Source organism: Callorhinus ursinus, unplaced genomic scaffold, assembly GCF_003265705.2.
Source record: "Callorhinus ursinus isolate GAN/ISIS: 27379988/994484 unplaced genomic scaffold, GSC_fseal_2.0 scaffold56, whole genome shotgun sequence".
NCBI classification, from domain to species: domain Eukaryota; kingdom Metazoa; phylum Chordata; class Mammalia; order Carnivora; family Otariidae; genus Callorhinus; species Callorhinus ursinus.
Window position 1 is genome coordinate 3449638 of NW_027397118.1, and position 15873 is coordinate 3465510.

Genomic DNA, 15873 nt, shown 5'->3' on the forward strand with positions numbered 1-15873 from the left:
CAAATGGAACAAACGTCTTCTTGTTGCTGTCTTTACTGCATTCCCTACTTACTGACCTACGGCTGTTGTCTGGGCTCACTGGCCCACCCTCCAGAAAAAGCTCAATCTTGATGAGATCAAAAAAACAGTTTCCTAAAAAAAAAAAAAAAAAAAAAAAGGGCAAACGGTGAGATTTCAGATTTTAAAACAAGAACACACAGGTGCCAGTGGCCCAAATGGGACATTTCCTCCTGGGGTTCCTGTAATAAAAAGTCCTCATTTTCCAAATACATTCAGATATAGGAAACTGAACTAGCTTGACCCCAGAGGATGAAAATCATAATGGCTTTGTAAATGATCTTGGTATAGGGAAGCAAGTGGGTATGAAAGAAATTAACTTGGAGAAATTGTTAGAAAAAATGGGGAATCAGGAATTAAGGGTATTCATAGATTAATCATTTTTTACGGTGACCATCCTCTCTCTCCCACCAAGAATTCGGCCCAGATAAGGGATATTGTCCGGGACTGGCGGCTGTGTTGTTTGTGATAATGAACACAGACCCCATCTGTAAGGACAACATGATGTTTCATTCTGTAGGATTTTTTCCCTACGTTTGAATCAAACATTGATGAAAGCTCTACCCCCAGCAGCTGTTCAGAGACAATTTAATTCCAGCTGTGATAATTCACCGTGTCAGACATTGGCTGTTATATGTTGATACAACAGTTCTCCGGATTTGCATTTTTATCAAAAGGAACAAATGTTTTGAACATTTCAGTACAGATGGTATTTAACCATGTACATACTATTTTAACATGTTCAAGGTAAACACTTGAAGAGTCAGTGTCTGTAAAAAGGAATCGTGATAGACTCGCGATGATGAACCTGGTAGTGGTCGTGCGGCAGAGTTGCAAAAGTCAGTGTCCTTTTTTTGTTGGTGGTGGGGCCAAAAGTGGTTATTGTATCAAATCAGACATAGACAGGGTTTGCGCTTGCTCTTTTCTCTAAGGAATGCTTAACTGTGTAGTTCGTATATTGCCTCTTTTTAAAAGTGGTTTAAGATTTTAACATTTTCTTGGTTATTTATTATAATGTCATTTTATTATATTGTTTTGCTAGGTTATGCTATAGTAATGGACTCGATTCTTCCTTAAAATTAATTAGTTTTTTTTTAATTACACCACAGGGATGTATTATACTTAAGACGTCTCTCTGTTCTTTAGCAAAAATAAAAACGAAAGCCTCCTTAATTTTGACCGCCTAGCATAAGACATGCTTTATGTTAGAGTTTAAGAGCTAATCTGATGCAATGATTTTGCTGTACGTCTTTTCTTGAACAAAAAATAATGCCCAAGTGAATGTTAATGCACCGCATTATAGCATGTGCCTAATTTCCCAATCATTGCATTAAAAGTAAATTTATTTGGTTTTTTTTAACATTTTAATGAGTGCAAACTAATTCAGAAAGACTTTAGGTTTGAATGCTGTAAAGTCGAAATTGTGCCTGAAACCAATTCCCTTCACATAGATATTGCCCTGTAGATAACACCACGGGGACTCGGATACTCTGAGTTTGAAATTCACACATTTGCTTTATGTTTTCTGTCTGTGTCATGATTACCCTGACCATTTTTAAAGTACTTTAAATATTTATTGAAATAATATTTCAAGTGTTAATTACAGTGGTAATGAAAACAGCCAAATGCCACATATCAAGAATGAGTGTTTATCCGTATTGTTAATGTGATATGTTAGATTTCATTAAGCAGTAATGGGGTAGCAAATGAGTCACAAATTACAGTTGCATCTGTTACTAGACCACATTAGTGCCAAAGTAATGGCAAATGCAGCTATAGGGTTATGTTCATTAGCCAACCACGTTTGTGGCCAATCCATCCCTTTGTGTTTGAGAACTCGGGGTACCGCAGGCAGACAATAACATCTTTTGGGGGGTCAGGATTAGAATAAATATGTCAAAGAAGCTCATACTTCATTCTGGCTTTCAAATATGTTCTTATGCTCTCATGTTTTGCATATGTTGAATCTTCCAGGAGCCTCAAGATATTCACTTGTCCCACCATAGCCTCCCATAGCTTGTGACCTCTTTATTTCTGGGAAGATACAATTACCAGTTGACAGTGTCTATATGCAAGGAATGGTTTTGTTTTGTTTTTGTTTTTTTTTCCTTGAGTTCATTTCTGTTTTCTCACAAGTGGTTATTAAGTTATAGCATCATTAATAGTTTGAAGAATGATGGTTTGTAGTTCTTAATTAGTTCTCTTCACTGATTGTAGCAGATTCAAATTATCTTGCACCAGTTAATTCTTCAAAAAAAAAAAAAAAGCTACTAATAATGGACGATACCTTGGATCCTCTGAGCTAAGAACAAAAACTATCTGACCCCTTCACCCTACCAAAACTCGTATCCTATACCTAGCCCCCCTACCTCGACCCCACAAAATCCAAGTTCTATTTTAAGAAAGGTGGTTAGCTTAGTAGAACATGGCAGCCCTGATTTGCATCCAAAGGCCCTATTTCAAAACGCCATCTTTAAGAATCTAAGTAGCAGTGAAGAAAGTAGTGCATCTGTTTACTTAGGTCTTGAGAAATAACACTTGTCTAAAGTGAGCAACATCAGTGGAGTTAGTACATCTCTATCGGCATATCTCTATGCTCATTCTATAAATAGTCTTTTTTTGTTTTGTTTTAAGTGGGCTCTACCTAGAGTGGAGCCTAATGTGGGGCTTGAACTCAAGATCCTGAGATCAAGACCTGAGCTGAGATCAAGAGCAGGATGATTAACTAACTGACTGAGCCACCCAGGCGCCCCTATAGATAGTCTTTCAAAGTTGAAGACTGCCAGAAGTGTCCTGATAAATACATACTAAAATCATCATAAAAGAAAATAACTCTCCTTATAGTTTAAATAAAAGCACCAGGACCTTCTAATATATGTTCTGATAATCCTTATATGAAATTGTGTATTACAAACCATAACAATTTCCATAGAAGCATTCACTGCACTTGGGAACGTACCAATAAGGAAATTCAAAAAGCAAACCACAAATTTGATATTACTTGTTTTATATGTTGTGGCAGAAAGTAAATATGTGCAATGTTCACTTCTGGATTAATGTTGTGTGTGTGCACCACAAAATCGTCAGCATTTTATGAAGCATGTGGATAATGTAAGCGGTTTGAGCTGTTTCGCTAACATATCAATAAAGTGGCAATTTGTTATATAGCCAAATCTAATGTTGCTGACGCTCCAACTAACAACAAAGACAGATGTTGCTAATTAAGTACGCATTAAAAAACTGTTAATACTGATACTCCATTAAAACCATATGATAATGAGACTTAAATCTTTAATCAGAATGATCAGCAAAACTTTATATATGGAAATCTGTGTTTAAGATGTTTTCATTTGAGAAATAAATATTTGGCCTAGCTATGCAGTGTTTTCATGCAAAATCTTTCTTTTCCCCTCCAAGGAGAAATAAGATGTAGGAACAAATATGAAGATGTCTCTATTTTGTTTCCTTTTAGCAGACATTTCATACGCCAAGCCTCGGGGATGAGGAGTTTGAAATCCCCCCTATCACGCCTCCTCCAGAGTCAGACCCTGCCCTGGGCATGCCCGATGTTCTTCTACCCTTTCAAGGCCTCAGCGATCCGTTACCTTCCCAGGGAAGTGAATTCACACCCCAGTTTCCCCCTCAAAGCCTGGATCTTCCTTCCATTACAATCTCAAGAAATCTTGTGGAACAAGATGGCGTGCTTCATAGCAGTGGGTTACATATGGTAGGTGCTATATTTATTGTTTGAAAGTGTTTTTTTTTTTAATCTTTCGCCCTTCTCATGGTAAAGACCTGAGGATTGTTCTTCCCAGTGCCATTTAAACACAGGGACAAGAAGGTTATGGGTTGGCTGACGATCACCTGAAGGAGGATGACCCAACAAGATCCTTCTGGCTTGAAATGATTTTCAACAAGTCTGATCCATTGGTTTGGAAGTAGCCGGTCTTCCCTTGGCTTTGGTCTAAAACGGAGATGTACTTGAGTCGAAAGTTTGCCCAGGAGAGATTTTAGAAATGGAGGCCCTTACCGGGTACCTAGGTCTTTTCCTTTTGTTGGATTATAACATAATGTTTATGATACATGATTTGCTCCTACCTCAAATGAAATATCAAACTGTGATACAGAGAAAGGGAAAAAAAAATAATAATTGCTCATAGCCAGCAGAGGAAAATATAGAGTGGGTTATTGTGTGAAATATACCTAATCGTGTTATTTATTGTCATAAACATGGAATAAAGCACTCCAGAGGGCCAAAATCACTAATGCAATAATTTTGGTTCTATTTTTCTTAGTGTGCAATTATAGTCAGCAATCACCAGAGTAAATCTGCTTAAGTATTTTAAACTCTTCTGCTGGGATTGTTTTTTTTTTTCCATCATAGTATATATAATACATTTGTGTCTATCTAGGTGAAGTACTAAGCAGACGTCTTAAAACAAGATTAATAGTTTATAGGGCTTTCTTTTTTTAACCCTGCTGAAATGAAACAGATGTGTTGGTATAACAAAAAACAAATCCTATTGCTTGTTTACATATTTCTCTGCACATTAGGACCATGCCAGTGATGTTTATTGGTTTCATTGTTAATTCCCCAGATAACAACAGATGATTGCAAAATATATAGTGGATTAGCAGTGCAAAGATGCAGTGTGCTCTCTGAAATATAAGATTACGTTCCCAAATAGGATTGTGGCAACATAATTTTCTTTGCTTGTGATCTTTTGTGTTTGAGCTGAACATCAGGGTTTTTATTTTTACTTTTTTGTCAGAAAAGAATTCAGCAAACAGTCGGGAAATGGTCATTAAGTATTCATAAACGTTCCTCGCCATCACAAATAATTGTTTCCTGTGGACTTTCTTATATTTTTGTCCCTTTGACACTGGAATGAGGGGTTCTGTCCTCTGTTCCTCTACAGTCAGGCTTGCAGTTGCTGTGCCTGGAAATCATAAAAATAAAAAGGGTGTTTAGTCACCAGGGGAGTTTACCGGGGTTCGGCATTATTCATAGATGCTCAGCGAGGCTCATTTAAGTTGCAGAAATAGTTAAAAGACCATATAATGCATGCTAAAATGTGTATTTTATTAAATTGGTAAATATTTATTAATAATATAAGAATCTGCCTTTAAATTAAACATCTGATGAATTACCTTGCCTTAAAGCTATAAAACTGTTATTGCTGCTATAAAAAAGTGTAAAGGAGGCATTTTGACTATGAAATTTCATTTCATGGTCAATTGAATTTACTATATTGGAAAGAACTAAAGATGGAATCATAAAATAATTATGATATTCACATACACTTAAAGAACAATGCTTTCACGGACTGGCCTTGGGAGAGAGGACTCAATTTTTAATGCTTCTTTTGTAATGTATTGCTAATCACTAAAGCAGTTGAATTATTTCATTGATTTTTTAAAAGTAGAAGTGCTTTAGCTAAGTGCAGGCTGTTGTCATGGTATTTACATGGACCTCGTCACATTTATGGGGTGCCTTTCTGAAGTTTTGCTGAACCTGAGTGATATTTATTTTGGCTTGAAACAAACTAATCTTGTTGAAAATTCTAGTGGAATTTCACCTTGAAGAAATGTCATGGGATTTTAAATCACAAATGTTGGAAAAAATAAAATGTACTTGGACAGAATTATGATGAATACAATGTGTCGTTGGCTTTGTTCTATGTACTACCTGACATGTTCACCTATAAACTTGAATTCAGAATCGCCAGAGGCATGGTTAAAAATAGGCTATGTCAAGGTTCTTCTATATCTCCCTCCGGGTACCGAGTTGGCTGGCTACATCATAATACTGCACAGCAGCTCCTCGGAGATTTCCCTTAGGAAGGTCACCAGAAAAATAATAAATAATACTTTATACATCATGCATTCGACTTCCCAGTGTGCTTTGGCTATTTCATACCATATGCAAGTAAGAAGTTTTATTATCCAAATGAATATGGTTGTCTGTTAAGGATTGCTGTGGTGAATTAAGACTATCCCAGAAGGAGAAAAGCCAGCTTGTTTATGTTGTATTGAACCAGCCTTTCTTCAGAGCTTCACTGGTTTTTCCTTTAGAAAGACTGACAGTTTTGTCACATTACTGATTAGCTGCATTTTTGTTGGCAACAAGCACAACATGTTTATCTTCCTTAAATTTATGCTATTATATGTAAAGACAGAAAGCAGGAACAAAAAGGAGGGATTAAAAAGAGTCCAGTGATTAGCATTCACATTTCAAAATATGCAAATAATGCCCTCGTAGTCAAAAGCAAATTGTTGGAAAATTGAATGTCGATGCATTTGTGACTTCAAAGAACAACCTTGATTTGCGTGTGGTAGATATATGTATATTTTAAAACAGGACATGGCTGGCCAGTCAAAACCAACAGTATATTCTGGTTAAAAAATCTTTACCTCTAAGCATTATTGTCAGTACAGATGATCATCTGGAAATTATTTTAATCTCCAGAAGATTGCAATTCTAAAAATCTACAATGTGCGCTCCAAAGGGTTTGGTGTTTTATTTTTTTTTTTTTTAACACCTCTCTATAATCTGCCCAGCCTGCTGAGGAGCATTGACATCAGTAGTACATCAATTTCAGAAAGTGGATTATTTTTACTAGACAGCTATTGTGACATATTGGGTCAGTCATAAATGAAAGATATTCATGCAAGCATGCAATACTTGTAATGAAGTCTCACTCTGACCTTCTGTATGATTGATTCTGTAATTTAGTTTTCTGAGGCAGTGCCTGAAATGAAATGAAATCATGTTGAACAAGTTTTGAATACCCACAGTGCACCAGGAGAAGAAAAATCTGCAGCCCTAGAGGCTTGAGAGAGCAGCTGAACGATTTATCTCTGTGCTATTATAGCCTTTGCCAGCATTCAACATTTCTTTTTTTTTTCTTTTCTTTTTTTTTTTTTTTCTTATTTGGCTTAAGTACTTAATTCTGCAGGTAGCTGTAAATGGGAAAATAAAATGCTGTTCAGATTTAAAATGACAGGACAGGAGTATGTGCAGGGGACTGATAAAATATCTTGAATAGAACTGACCTTTCATGTAGCTGAAAGTTACTGGGGGATTCATCCTCATAATTACCATATAGATTATTTTTATTTCTTTCCTGCAATGAAACATTTCGGAGAGCAGTAGTGCTGATTGAATGAAAATTGAACTTGTTAACATTCTTTTCAGCTTAGCCTGTTGTACATAACAGAAGGTTAGCTTTGATGAATTTCAAAATTCTCTTTGATATCCAAGAAACAGTAAAATAATTGTCTCTAGTCTGATAGTTTGTATGCCCCCCAAAAGAGAATTTATAAAATACACTGATAATTCACATACTTTTTCTTCATACATTATATTTCGTGTTTAGAGGACTGACATTTTTCTGTTTGATACTGCTTTGGATTTAATTGTGATGCCGCATATTTATAGAAAATGCTAGTCTGGTAGCATCAAACATAGAGTTAGAAAATTGAAAAGGCAGGAAGTAAGTGGCGGCATACTGGAGTACGGGAGTCTCTGTACCTGTTAAGGTAAAAGAAAAGGAGAGATAAAAGTTCCTGTAGAAGATACGCATGCAGAGAAGAAAATTAAAAGCTTTTAAAGTATTCCTAAGACTCTTCAGTCACACTCTGGACAGATATCACTTTTAACCAGAGAAATGGGGCTATATCAGAATAACACATCGAAAACTACCAGGCCTATTTTCAAAGTTTCTCTCACAGTCGTTTGTTACGGCTCTGATTTTGAAGTTGAATTATTTTCGTTTTTACGAAATGACTTTTGTGCCATTTTTGTACTTAAAAAAAAATCTTACATTTAGAGAAATAGCAGACTTTCAATTAATACATTGTTTTAGCCATGTTGCTTAATGTGTTACAGATAAAACAGTTATTTCATGGGTCATTAATGTGTTTAATGTGTGGAACGTTCTATTAAAACAAGCCCTTATTATTGTTATGAACATGTTCCTTGCCATTGTCAGTAGGGTCTGTAGAGCTGCGTTCCACAGGACAACTGCCACGTAGCCATTGGAGGGACCGACAATCTCATACAGATTGAATGATTACTTCAGCTAGATATTATTTTTGGTCAAGTGATGGTCAAAAAAAGTATTTTTATTCTGAGTCAACGGTAGAAAAGGCACAACTTACCTAAACAGAACACCCACTTTGAGTGGAGCGGGACCTATCTGTTTCAAGTCCAAATTATCAAATTGAAACGGTATGAACCTTTGACAGATACTTGCTCAGACCTACTAAAGTGCCATGTATTGTTCTTAACAATTAGAGAGCGGCCATCCTATGAACAAAGTGGCTTTCTTGAATACCAGCGCCTCTTCCAGGTCATCCAAAACCTTGGAGTCTGGTGACTGCTTTAAAAGATGCTTCTCATCCACAGTCATTTTTAATTTAGCAGTCACTACACCTTGACCATTGTCTGCCCCAAATACACAGGCCACAGGCACTTTTATGAGCTGCCTTTCTTTGTAGAACAAATAGCCTTGTACCATACACAGCTGAAAATCAATATTCTTTATTCTGTCTTTAAGGTTGAGTTAACTTTAGGGTCATCTATTTAAAAGGGGAGCATGTTCCAAATTTCTGCTAAACCCCAATTAGCTTGTGTGTGAAGTGTGACATGTGATCACTTGCTTGATTGATAACACTCAAGGAAAAGTATTGTTAGAAAGTTATGCTGTGATTTATTGTATCTTGTTTTTAGCCTATATAATCTACAGTTACCTACTATATGGTCATACCGCCAACACCGTGGGTCAAGGACAGGAGAGACACCATTTTAAATCCCCCAGATTGCCGAATAAAACTGGCATGAGGCTCAAACATTTTTTTAGATGTTTTAGCACAGTTTCTCTGTGCTCTTGCCCCACTTCCTTTCATCGTGGCACCTGTCACTCTTTGAAATGGCCTCCTTTGCCCATGCACAGCCTGTCCCCTGCTTACGCCTGTCTCATGGGCTGCTGTCAGGCTCACGCCTGGAAGTGTCTGGGCTGGAATACTAGGTGCTCAATAAATATTTTATTTGTTACATATATGAATGAATGAAAGACTATGTATTTGCTATTAAGAGCACACCTTGACTACTAAGTAAAAATGGAAGAGAGGCCGTAAATATGGATTTCCTCTTTAAACTTTTCATTGAGGCCCAAATGAAATCAGCACGGAGCTGACTCCTTGGAAAAACAAAGGAGTTACAGGGTCTATGGGTGAAATACCATTAAGTGTTTTATGGTAGACTCTTGGAAACTTTATTTTGCTAAGAAACTATTAATTAACTTTCGGGAAGACTGTTTTTCACAAAACGCTCATGTGTAGGTATGTTTGATTATAACCCTGAGGGTAGCTATTAAGTAAAAATTATCTATTTCAGTGCAGATATTTTGATGAAGTTAAGGTTTGCGGTATGTAGGTCTGTAATTATCCTTGGTATGCATTTGTCATAACGGTGTTTGTTTCAGGGTTTACTGGGGTTAGTAATACACTAGCTGTATGTGAGAGTTGATTGTTGCTCATCTGGAGACAAAATTTTAACGTTGCTCTGGGACGTAACTTAAATAATTGAGCATAAAATTACCGACCTGGATTTTACATTCGTAGCTCTCTGATCTTTATTAATACAAAGCAATTTGTATTACTGATAATTGTTTAATTGCTCCGTTTCTCAAGAAATATTGATTAAAAAACCACCCCAGTGCAGATGTGTTTAGTCACACGCGCAAATATATTTGGGTTATTTGCTTCTTAATTAGATGCTATCCTCTGTTATGAAAACCTAACATTGGATCGTTACAGAGAATATTTATTTGTAAATGTGCACGGAAGGTGCACATTAGATGTTTAAAAATCCTTTATGGCAAAATCAACCCAAGTGGAAGTAAGCAGCACCGTCATGAGAAAAAAATAGAGTAATCATGTGTGATATCTCAGATAAGGTATCAATTTGAAAGCCTCTAGCTTGCATTTGCAAAAGAAACCAAAACCCAATACTTGAGGATGTGTAATTATATACTACTAAGTGTGCGGCACAAAGATATTATAATAAATGCCAGTGAGGAGGGAAAGGGGTCCCACTCATGCACCAAGAAGATGTCATGGAGGACCGGCCCTTGCTCCAGGCCAGATGGAATGAGTGAAAACAGATTTTAATATGTAGAGGAGGTAGAGTTTTGTTGGCTGAGAAAGTAAGAGCAAACTGCCCATTTCCCACCACCACCACCACCACCAACCGCCCCCCCCTGCGCCCCCAGATTCTCACATATCTTTATATGAAGCCTGGCCAGGGTAATACCCCATTGTAATTTACACAGTGAGGACATTTTTCACCTTGCCAATTTCTTTCAATCTTGATTAAGTCCAGGAGAAAGTCTCGGTTTGGGGCTAATAAGTCTTCCACACCTCTTTTATCCTTTTTAAATAAGACAAAGCAGAGGTCTGGCTCGGAGCCTTAGGCGGGCCCCATATTTAGAAGCCTACAACGGTGTTGTTTCCTTTTCTTGGTATTTATTTGGCATTCCGTTGATCCAAGTGTCCCCAGATTTTAATTTATGCTAGTGATCCAAAGTTTGCTTTTTAATATAAAATTATTCAGATTTTAACAGTTCACTCAAATAATTAATGTTCAGGAATAGCTGGATCTCAGGCAATTTAAGAAAATGAGGACCACTACCAGAAATATCCATTCCATGGTTTCCTGTTTTAAAAAAAAGACAAGAGGCTCTTTTATCGGGTGGAGAGAGAGGGGAACCTCAGCTGAGCCCTCCCCACACCAAGACCTATGCAAACCATCAAGGCTTTGTTGAGTTGTACTTAATGGGCAAATAGAAGGCAGTGCGCATCCTATTATCTTGTGAAGTCGATGGCCTGCCCATTCAGAAAGACTTGGGTACTCTTCAAAACGTAGGTTAAAGTGTTAGGATATATATTTATATAATAATCAAATTGCCCACCATGGATTCAGATGGGTTGCCCAGGAGGTGCGATCAGTTAATATCTATTGGAATAAATAACCCTGCTAGGTAGATACCAAGCCTTTATACTTACCGTGACATCCGTCTACACTGTGAATAAAATGCAGACTTACTAGAATAGACTACAAGACTTATCATTTTATGGCCATTCCTTGCCTCTCCAGTTTCATAGCCAGTCCTGCTCTTCCCGGCCTGGTGACACTGGCCTCTCCTTTACTTCCTTGTGTGCCGGGCCTTTGCACATACTCTTCTCTGCCTTGGATGCTCTTCCCTCTTTTCTAGCTTAGTAGCTTCTACTCTCCCTTTACACCTTGGCTCTAGTGGGTTGCCTCCCCAGGAAGCATTCCCTGATGACCCCACCTTGCACGGTCTGGCTCAGTCCCATTTCTCCGATCCATTGCCTCTCACTCTTCACCTGGCCTAACCTGCTCCCACCTGTACCGGTATCCTTTCCATTTCTTAGGCATGCCAAGCTGTCCCCCACCTCAGACTTTGCACATGCTGTTCCCTCTGCCTGGAACATGACTTCTTTCCCCTCCTTTCCTGGTTGGCTCCTCCTCATCCTCCACACCCAAGACGTTTTCATTATAATTGTCTAGTAAAGGAGTTCTCAAACAAGGGGAATTTTGCCTCCCACCCCCAGGGGACATTTGCCAATATCTAGAGACATTTCGATTGTCACAACCAGGTTGGAGAGGGGAGGATCCTGGCATCTAGTGTGTAGAGGCCAGAGATGCTGCTAAGCAGTCTACCACGCCCAAGATACTCCTCCCCCAACAAAGAATTATCCAGACCACAATGTCAATCCTGCTGAGGTTGGGAAACTCTTATCTAATAACATCAGAGGACGGAGTGAGACCAAGAAGAGAAGAATGAGTTTTTCCCAAAGGATGAACTGCTTAGGAAATGATACAAGTGAACTCTAGATAGAAAATGTAATTGTGAAAGCTACCAGCATTCAGCTCTTGTGTCGGATATAATTGTGGCAATCTGTTATGACCCACTAGTTGCTTTGCCTTTCAGTGATCATGGGTAAGTCTTTTAAGACTGAATTTTTAATAAGTGAGAGGTAATGATTTTCAAAAATGCATTAAATTTCTTAGGGCTTTATCTATGGTTATATACTTCCTTATTGTGTCGTGACTACTAGGAGAAATTGCAAGCAATTTTTGAGGAGTATATATGAATTATTCTTGCCTGTGCTTTGTCAGAGTAAATCTATTAGTCCGTTTTAAATTATGTTTAACTCGGGTAGTGTTTAAAAGAATCGCGTGCTAGTTTTCAAGGATTTGAGCATTGGTATATTGGTTTCTCTGGCCTGGCACATAGCAGGTGCTCAATAAGTAACCTTTAAACTGAGCTGACATCTTTCTTTAAGTGGGAATCCTAAGATCAAAGGAAGTGTCTTTCAAAGGTTACCTTTTTTTTATGGAAAAATGACTGGAACTGTTAAGAATCACCAACTTCCCCAAGGTAGATGTGAATAATCGGTGGCCGTAAAGGAACTTGAATTTCTAAAAAGACCCTTTTACCATTAATCTTCTTGTACTGTAATCCTCATGCATAGGAAGTTATTATGGGACAGCTGTGGACCATGGCAAATGCTAGCACATTATAAGGCATCAGTGATGTGGTTCAGGAGTTACTTGAAAAGACTTTAGAGGCTCTTGGTGTATTGTCCCATGGGAGAAAAGAAAGGTGGGGCCAGCATGTTTGCCAATGTGAAGGCTATGTGGATGGCTCTAAGTTTTGGTAACGCCTGGGCCCCACTACCAGTACGCTTCATGAGTGGTGTTCCCCCTGTCTCCACAGCAGAAAATCCCCATTATTTCTCTCTCTCTTTTAAATAAAAGGTTATGAGCACTCTCAATTTATAAAATAAATGAATACAGAGTGCTTTCATTGAAGGGTGGGGTGGGCGGGTGATGGTGGTAGAGAGCCCGGGGCCCCATTCATCTCTCTCTGTCGACACATGCCTCCACTGTTGGGCCATGGCTCCCTCGAACACAGTTTTCCCATCAAGCTAGCTCCATGACATTGCAGGTAGAAGCTAGAAAGAGCTGATGAAGCCAAGAAAACTTATTTCTTGGCCTTCTGTTTGACCATGAGATCCATCTGGAATGCTATAGATGTGGGATAAGTCAATCAAGTATCTGTACATGCTAATTTTCATAGGCATTGGAGCAATGGAACTTCTGTGTTAATGAGAAAGTTGCATCAATCAGATCATCATATTTCACGGTCATGCCAGTCAGCTAATTTATATTCTTTCACAATCCAAATTAAAATACTTAATTCAAATGGACTCTGGAAGTTGCTTGTAAATACTTAAAACATCTAGATTTAAATAAGTCTGAAAGGACTTTTAAAATGCATTCTGAAGAACATATATGGAGTGTAGAATGAAGAATAAGATAGCTTAAGGAGCGTCTGGCTGGCTGAGTCAGTAAAGCATGTGACTCTTGATCTCGGGGTTGTGAGTTCAAGCCCCACGTTGGGCATGGAGCCTATTTAAAAAATAATAATAGGGGCACCTGGGTGGCTCAGTCATTAAGCGTCTGCCTTCGGCTCAGGTCCTGATCCCAGGGTCCTGGGATCGAGCTCTGCATCGGGCTCCCCACTCTGCGGGAAGCCTGCTTCTCCCTCTCCCACTCCCCCTGCTTGTGTTCCCTCTCTCGCTGTGTCTCTCTCTGTCAAATAAATAAATAAAAATCTTTAAAAAATAAAAAAATAATAATAATAAAACTTAGAAAAAGTAAAAAGAAGAAGATAGCTTAATTGCCAGTAGTTGGAGGGTGGCAGTGATCTAAGCAAGCAATGGTGGAACTTCAAAAGAACATGGAAGAGTAAGGACGCCTGGGTGGCTCAGTCGGTTAAGCGTCTGTCTTCGGCTCAGGTCGTGATCCTAGGGTCCTGGGATCGAGTCCAACACTGGGCTCCCTGCTTGGTGGAGAACCTGCTTCTCCTTCTGCCTGCCACTCCTCCTGCTTGTATGCGCTCCCTCTCTCTGACAAATAAAAAAAACAAAACAAAACAAAACAAAAAAAAGAACATGGAAGAGTAGACAGTTGAAATTTTTGAGGAGAAAAGGCTGAGTGGTAGAATGCTGATCAAAAAAAAAAAATAGGAGAAACCAATAATGTAAAATCCACTTTTGTGATTCAAGTCAGCACAGGGACACCTGCCAAGAGAATGTGATATTTTAGGAACAGTGGAAGAGGGTATCGATACTGTCAGTGAGACAGGGAAGAGTGGGATTGTTCTGGAACATGTGACACGTTTCTCCAGGGATGACACAGCAATTTAAGAACTCAAATTATTAATGAATGGGAAGTTTATATATTTAAGATGAAACCCTAACAATTAGCTATATTGTTTTAATGACTCATTGATCTTTTTGGCTTTTCCTGACTAGAGTATGTTAGTTTTTTATTCATTTTGTGTTTTTTTAAATGGAAACGTTTAAGATGCTCTCCTCTTTACCCTTCCAGTTCTACCCCTTATAATGTAACCATTGTTAAAAGTTTAGATGCTCCTTTAAAAAAAAAAAAAGGTGGGGAGCTATCCTCTGTAATTATTTTACAACTTGTTTTTTCAATTACGATATTTTGGATATCACTGTAGGTCACTGGTTCTCAGATGGGAGAATTTTGCCCCTCAAGGGATAATGTCCGGAGATATTTTTGATGGTCATGACTGGTGGGGAGCGAGATGTTGTTACTGGCATCTAATAGAGGCCAGGGTTGCTATAAACATCCTGCAAGGCAAAGGGCAGCCCCACGACAAAGAATTATCTGGTTCAAAATGTCAGTAGAGCCAAGATTGGAAACCCTGTTCTAAGTCAATACACATAAATCTGATTCATTATTTTAAAAAGCCTCATAATACTTTTGGTACCATAGATCATAATTTATTCAACTAGTTTCCTATTGATAGCTACAGCTTCTTCTTTAGTGGTGTTTATATATTTAATATTAAGAAACCAAACGCTCCAATTTAGATATTTACAGCTCATTTGTTGCTTATTTAAAGAGCAAAAATAAGTCTTATCAGAAAGACTCAAAAGAAGAACACTTAAAAATTTGGAGGCTTGTGTATAAAATTAGATTCTGGGTCACTGTGAGTCAAGAGAATTTGGTTTGAATAAAAATTCACAGACTCACACTAAATGACAAGTCTTGAAGTAAGTTGTTTCAAAGCATGTCTTCATTTCTTTGATTCTTTGGAATTAAAAAAAGAGGCAGCAACAACTCTAAAGCCTTTTATATGACTGCCAAGAACAGAAGGCTACTTTTGAAGGGACTGCGGTAATTTTCAGAGAAGCTAACTCTGATGATCTCTACCTCCTCCTTATACATATTTTTTAAAAATCCATTAGTCCATTAAATCATGGCGGGTTGAAGGAAAGAAAACAAGGCAGGTTTAAGAAGAAGAAAGTGATATCCAATCCTAAAGACATTGAATGACTTCCAGATGCCACCGATAATGTAATTCAGAATTGGAATGACCCTCTGGTTAACCACAGAGGGTTTTATAGAAAGGGTGCCCTGAAGCAAACAGATGTTGGCTCTGTGCTTCCCTAAGCCTATCCTCTCTACATGTCAGATGCACTCCCGGAAGGATAAAAGAAAGACTGGATTTGCCTCCCCTCACAGAGCTGGGTCAAGGGGAATGGAACCAGAATGTGTGTGTAAGAAGGTAGGAGGACTGGATCGAATGGTGAGCCAGAAAGGCCTGAACCTCTGCTTCAACCCTTTCCTGTCCGTTTCCTCAATAAGAAGCAAGAGTTGGAAGTTTTCTTTCTCTGCCAATGGTCTTT

The 15873-nt window shown here is 38.2% G+C and overlaps 1 protein-coding gene across 4 annotated transcripts in view; it reads left to right on the forward strand.

Moving 5' to 3' along the window:
* Window positions 1–15873, forward strand: part of TOX3 (TOX high mobility group box family member 3) — a 104144-nt gene that overhangs the window by 75596 nt on the left and 12675 nt on the right. For 2 of the 4 annotated variants that reach the window (XM_073884370.1, XM_025852458.2), the window contains exon 3: window positions 3530–3784. In XM_073884370.1, coding sequence (XP_073740471.1) covers window positions 3530–3784 — 255 coding nt within the window. Of the gene's footprint in view, window positions 1–3529; window positions 3785–15528; window positions 15774–15873 lie in introns of those variants that run through there. The other 2 variants (XM_025852459.2, XM_073884371.1) reach the window with 2 other exon arrangements.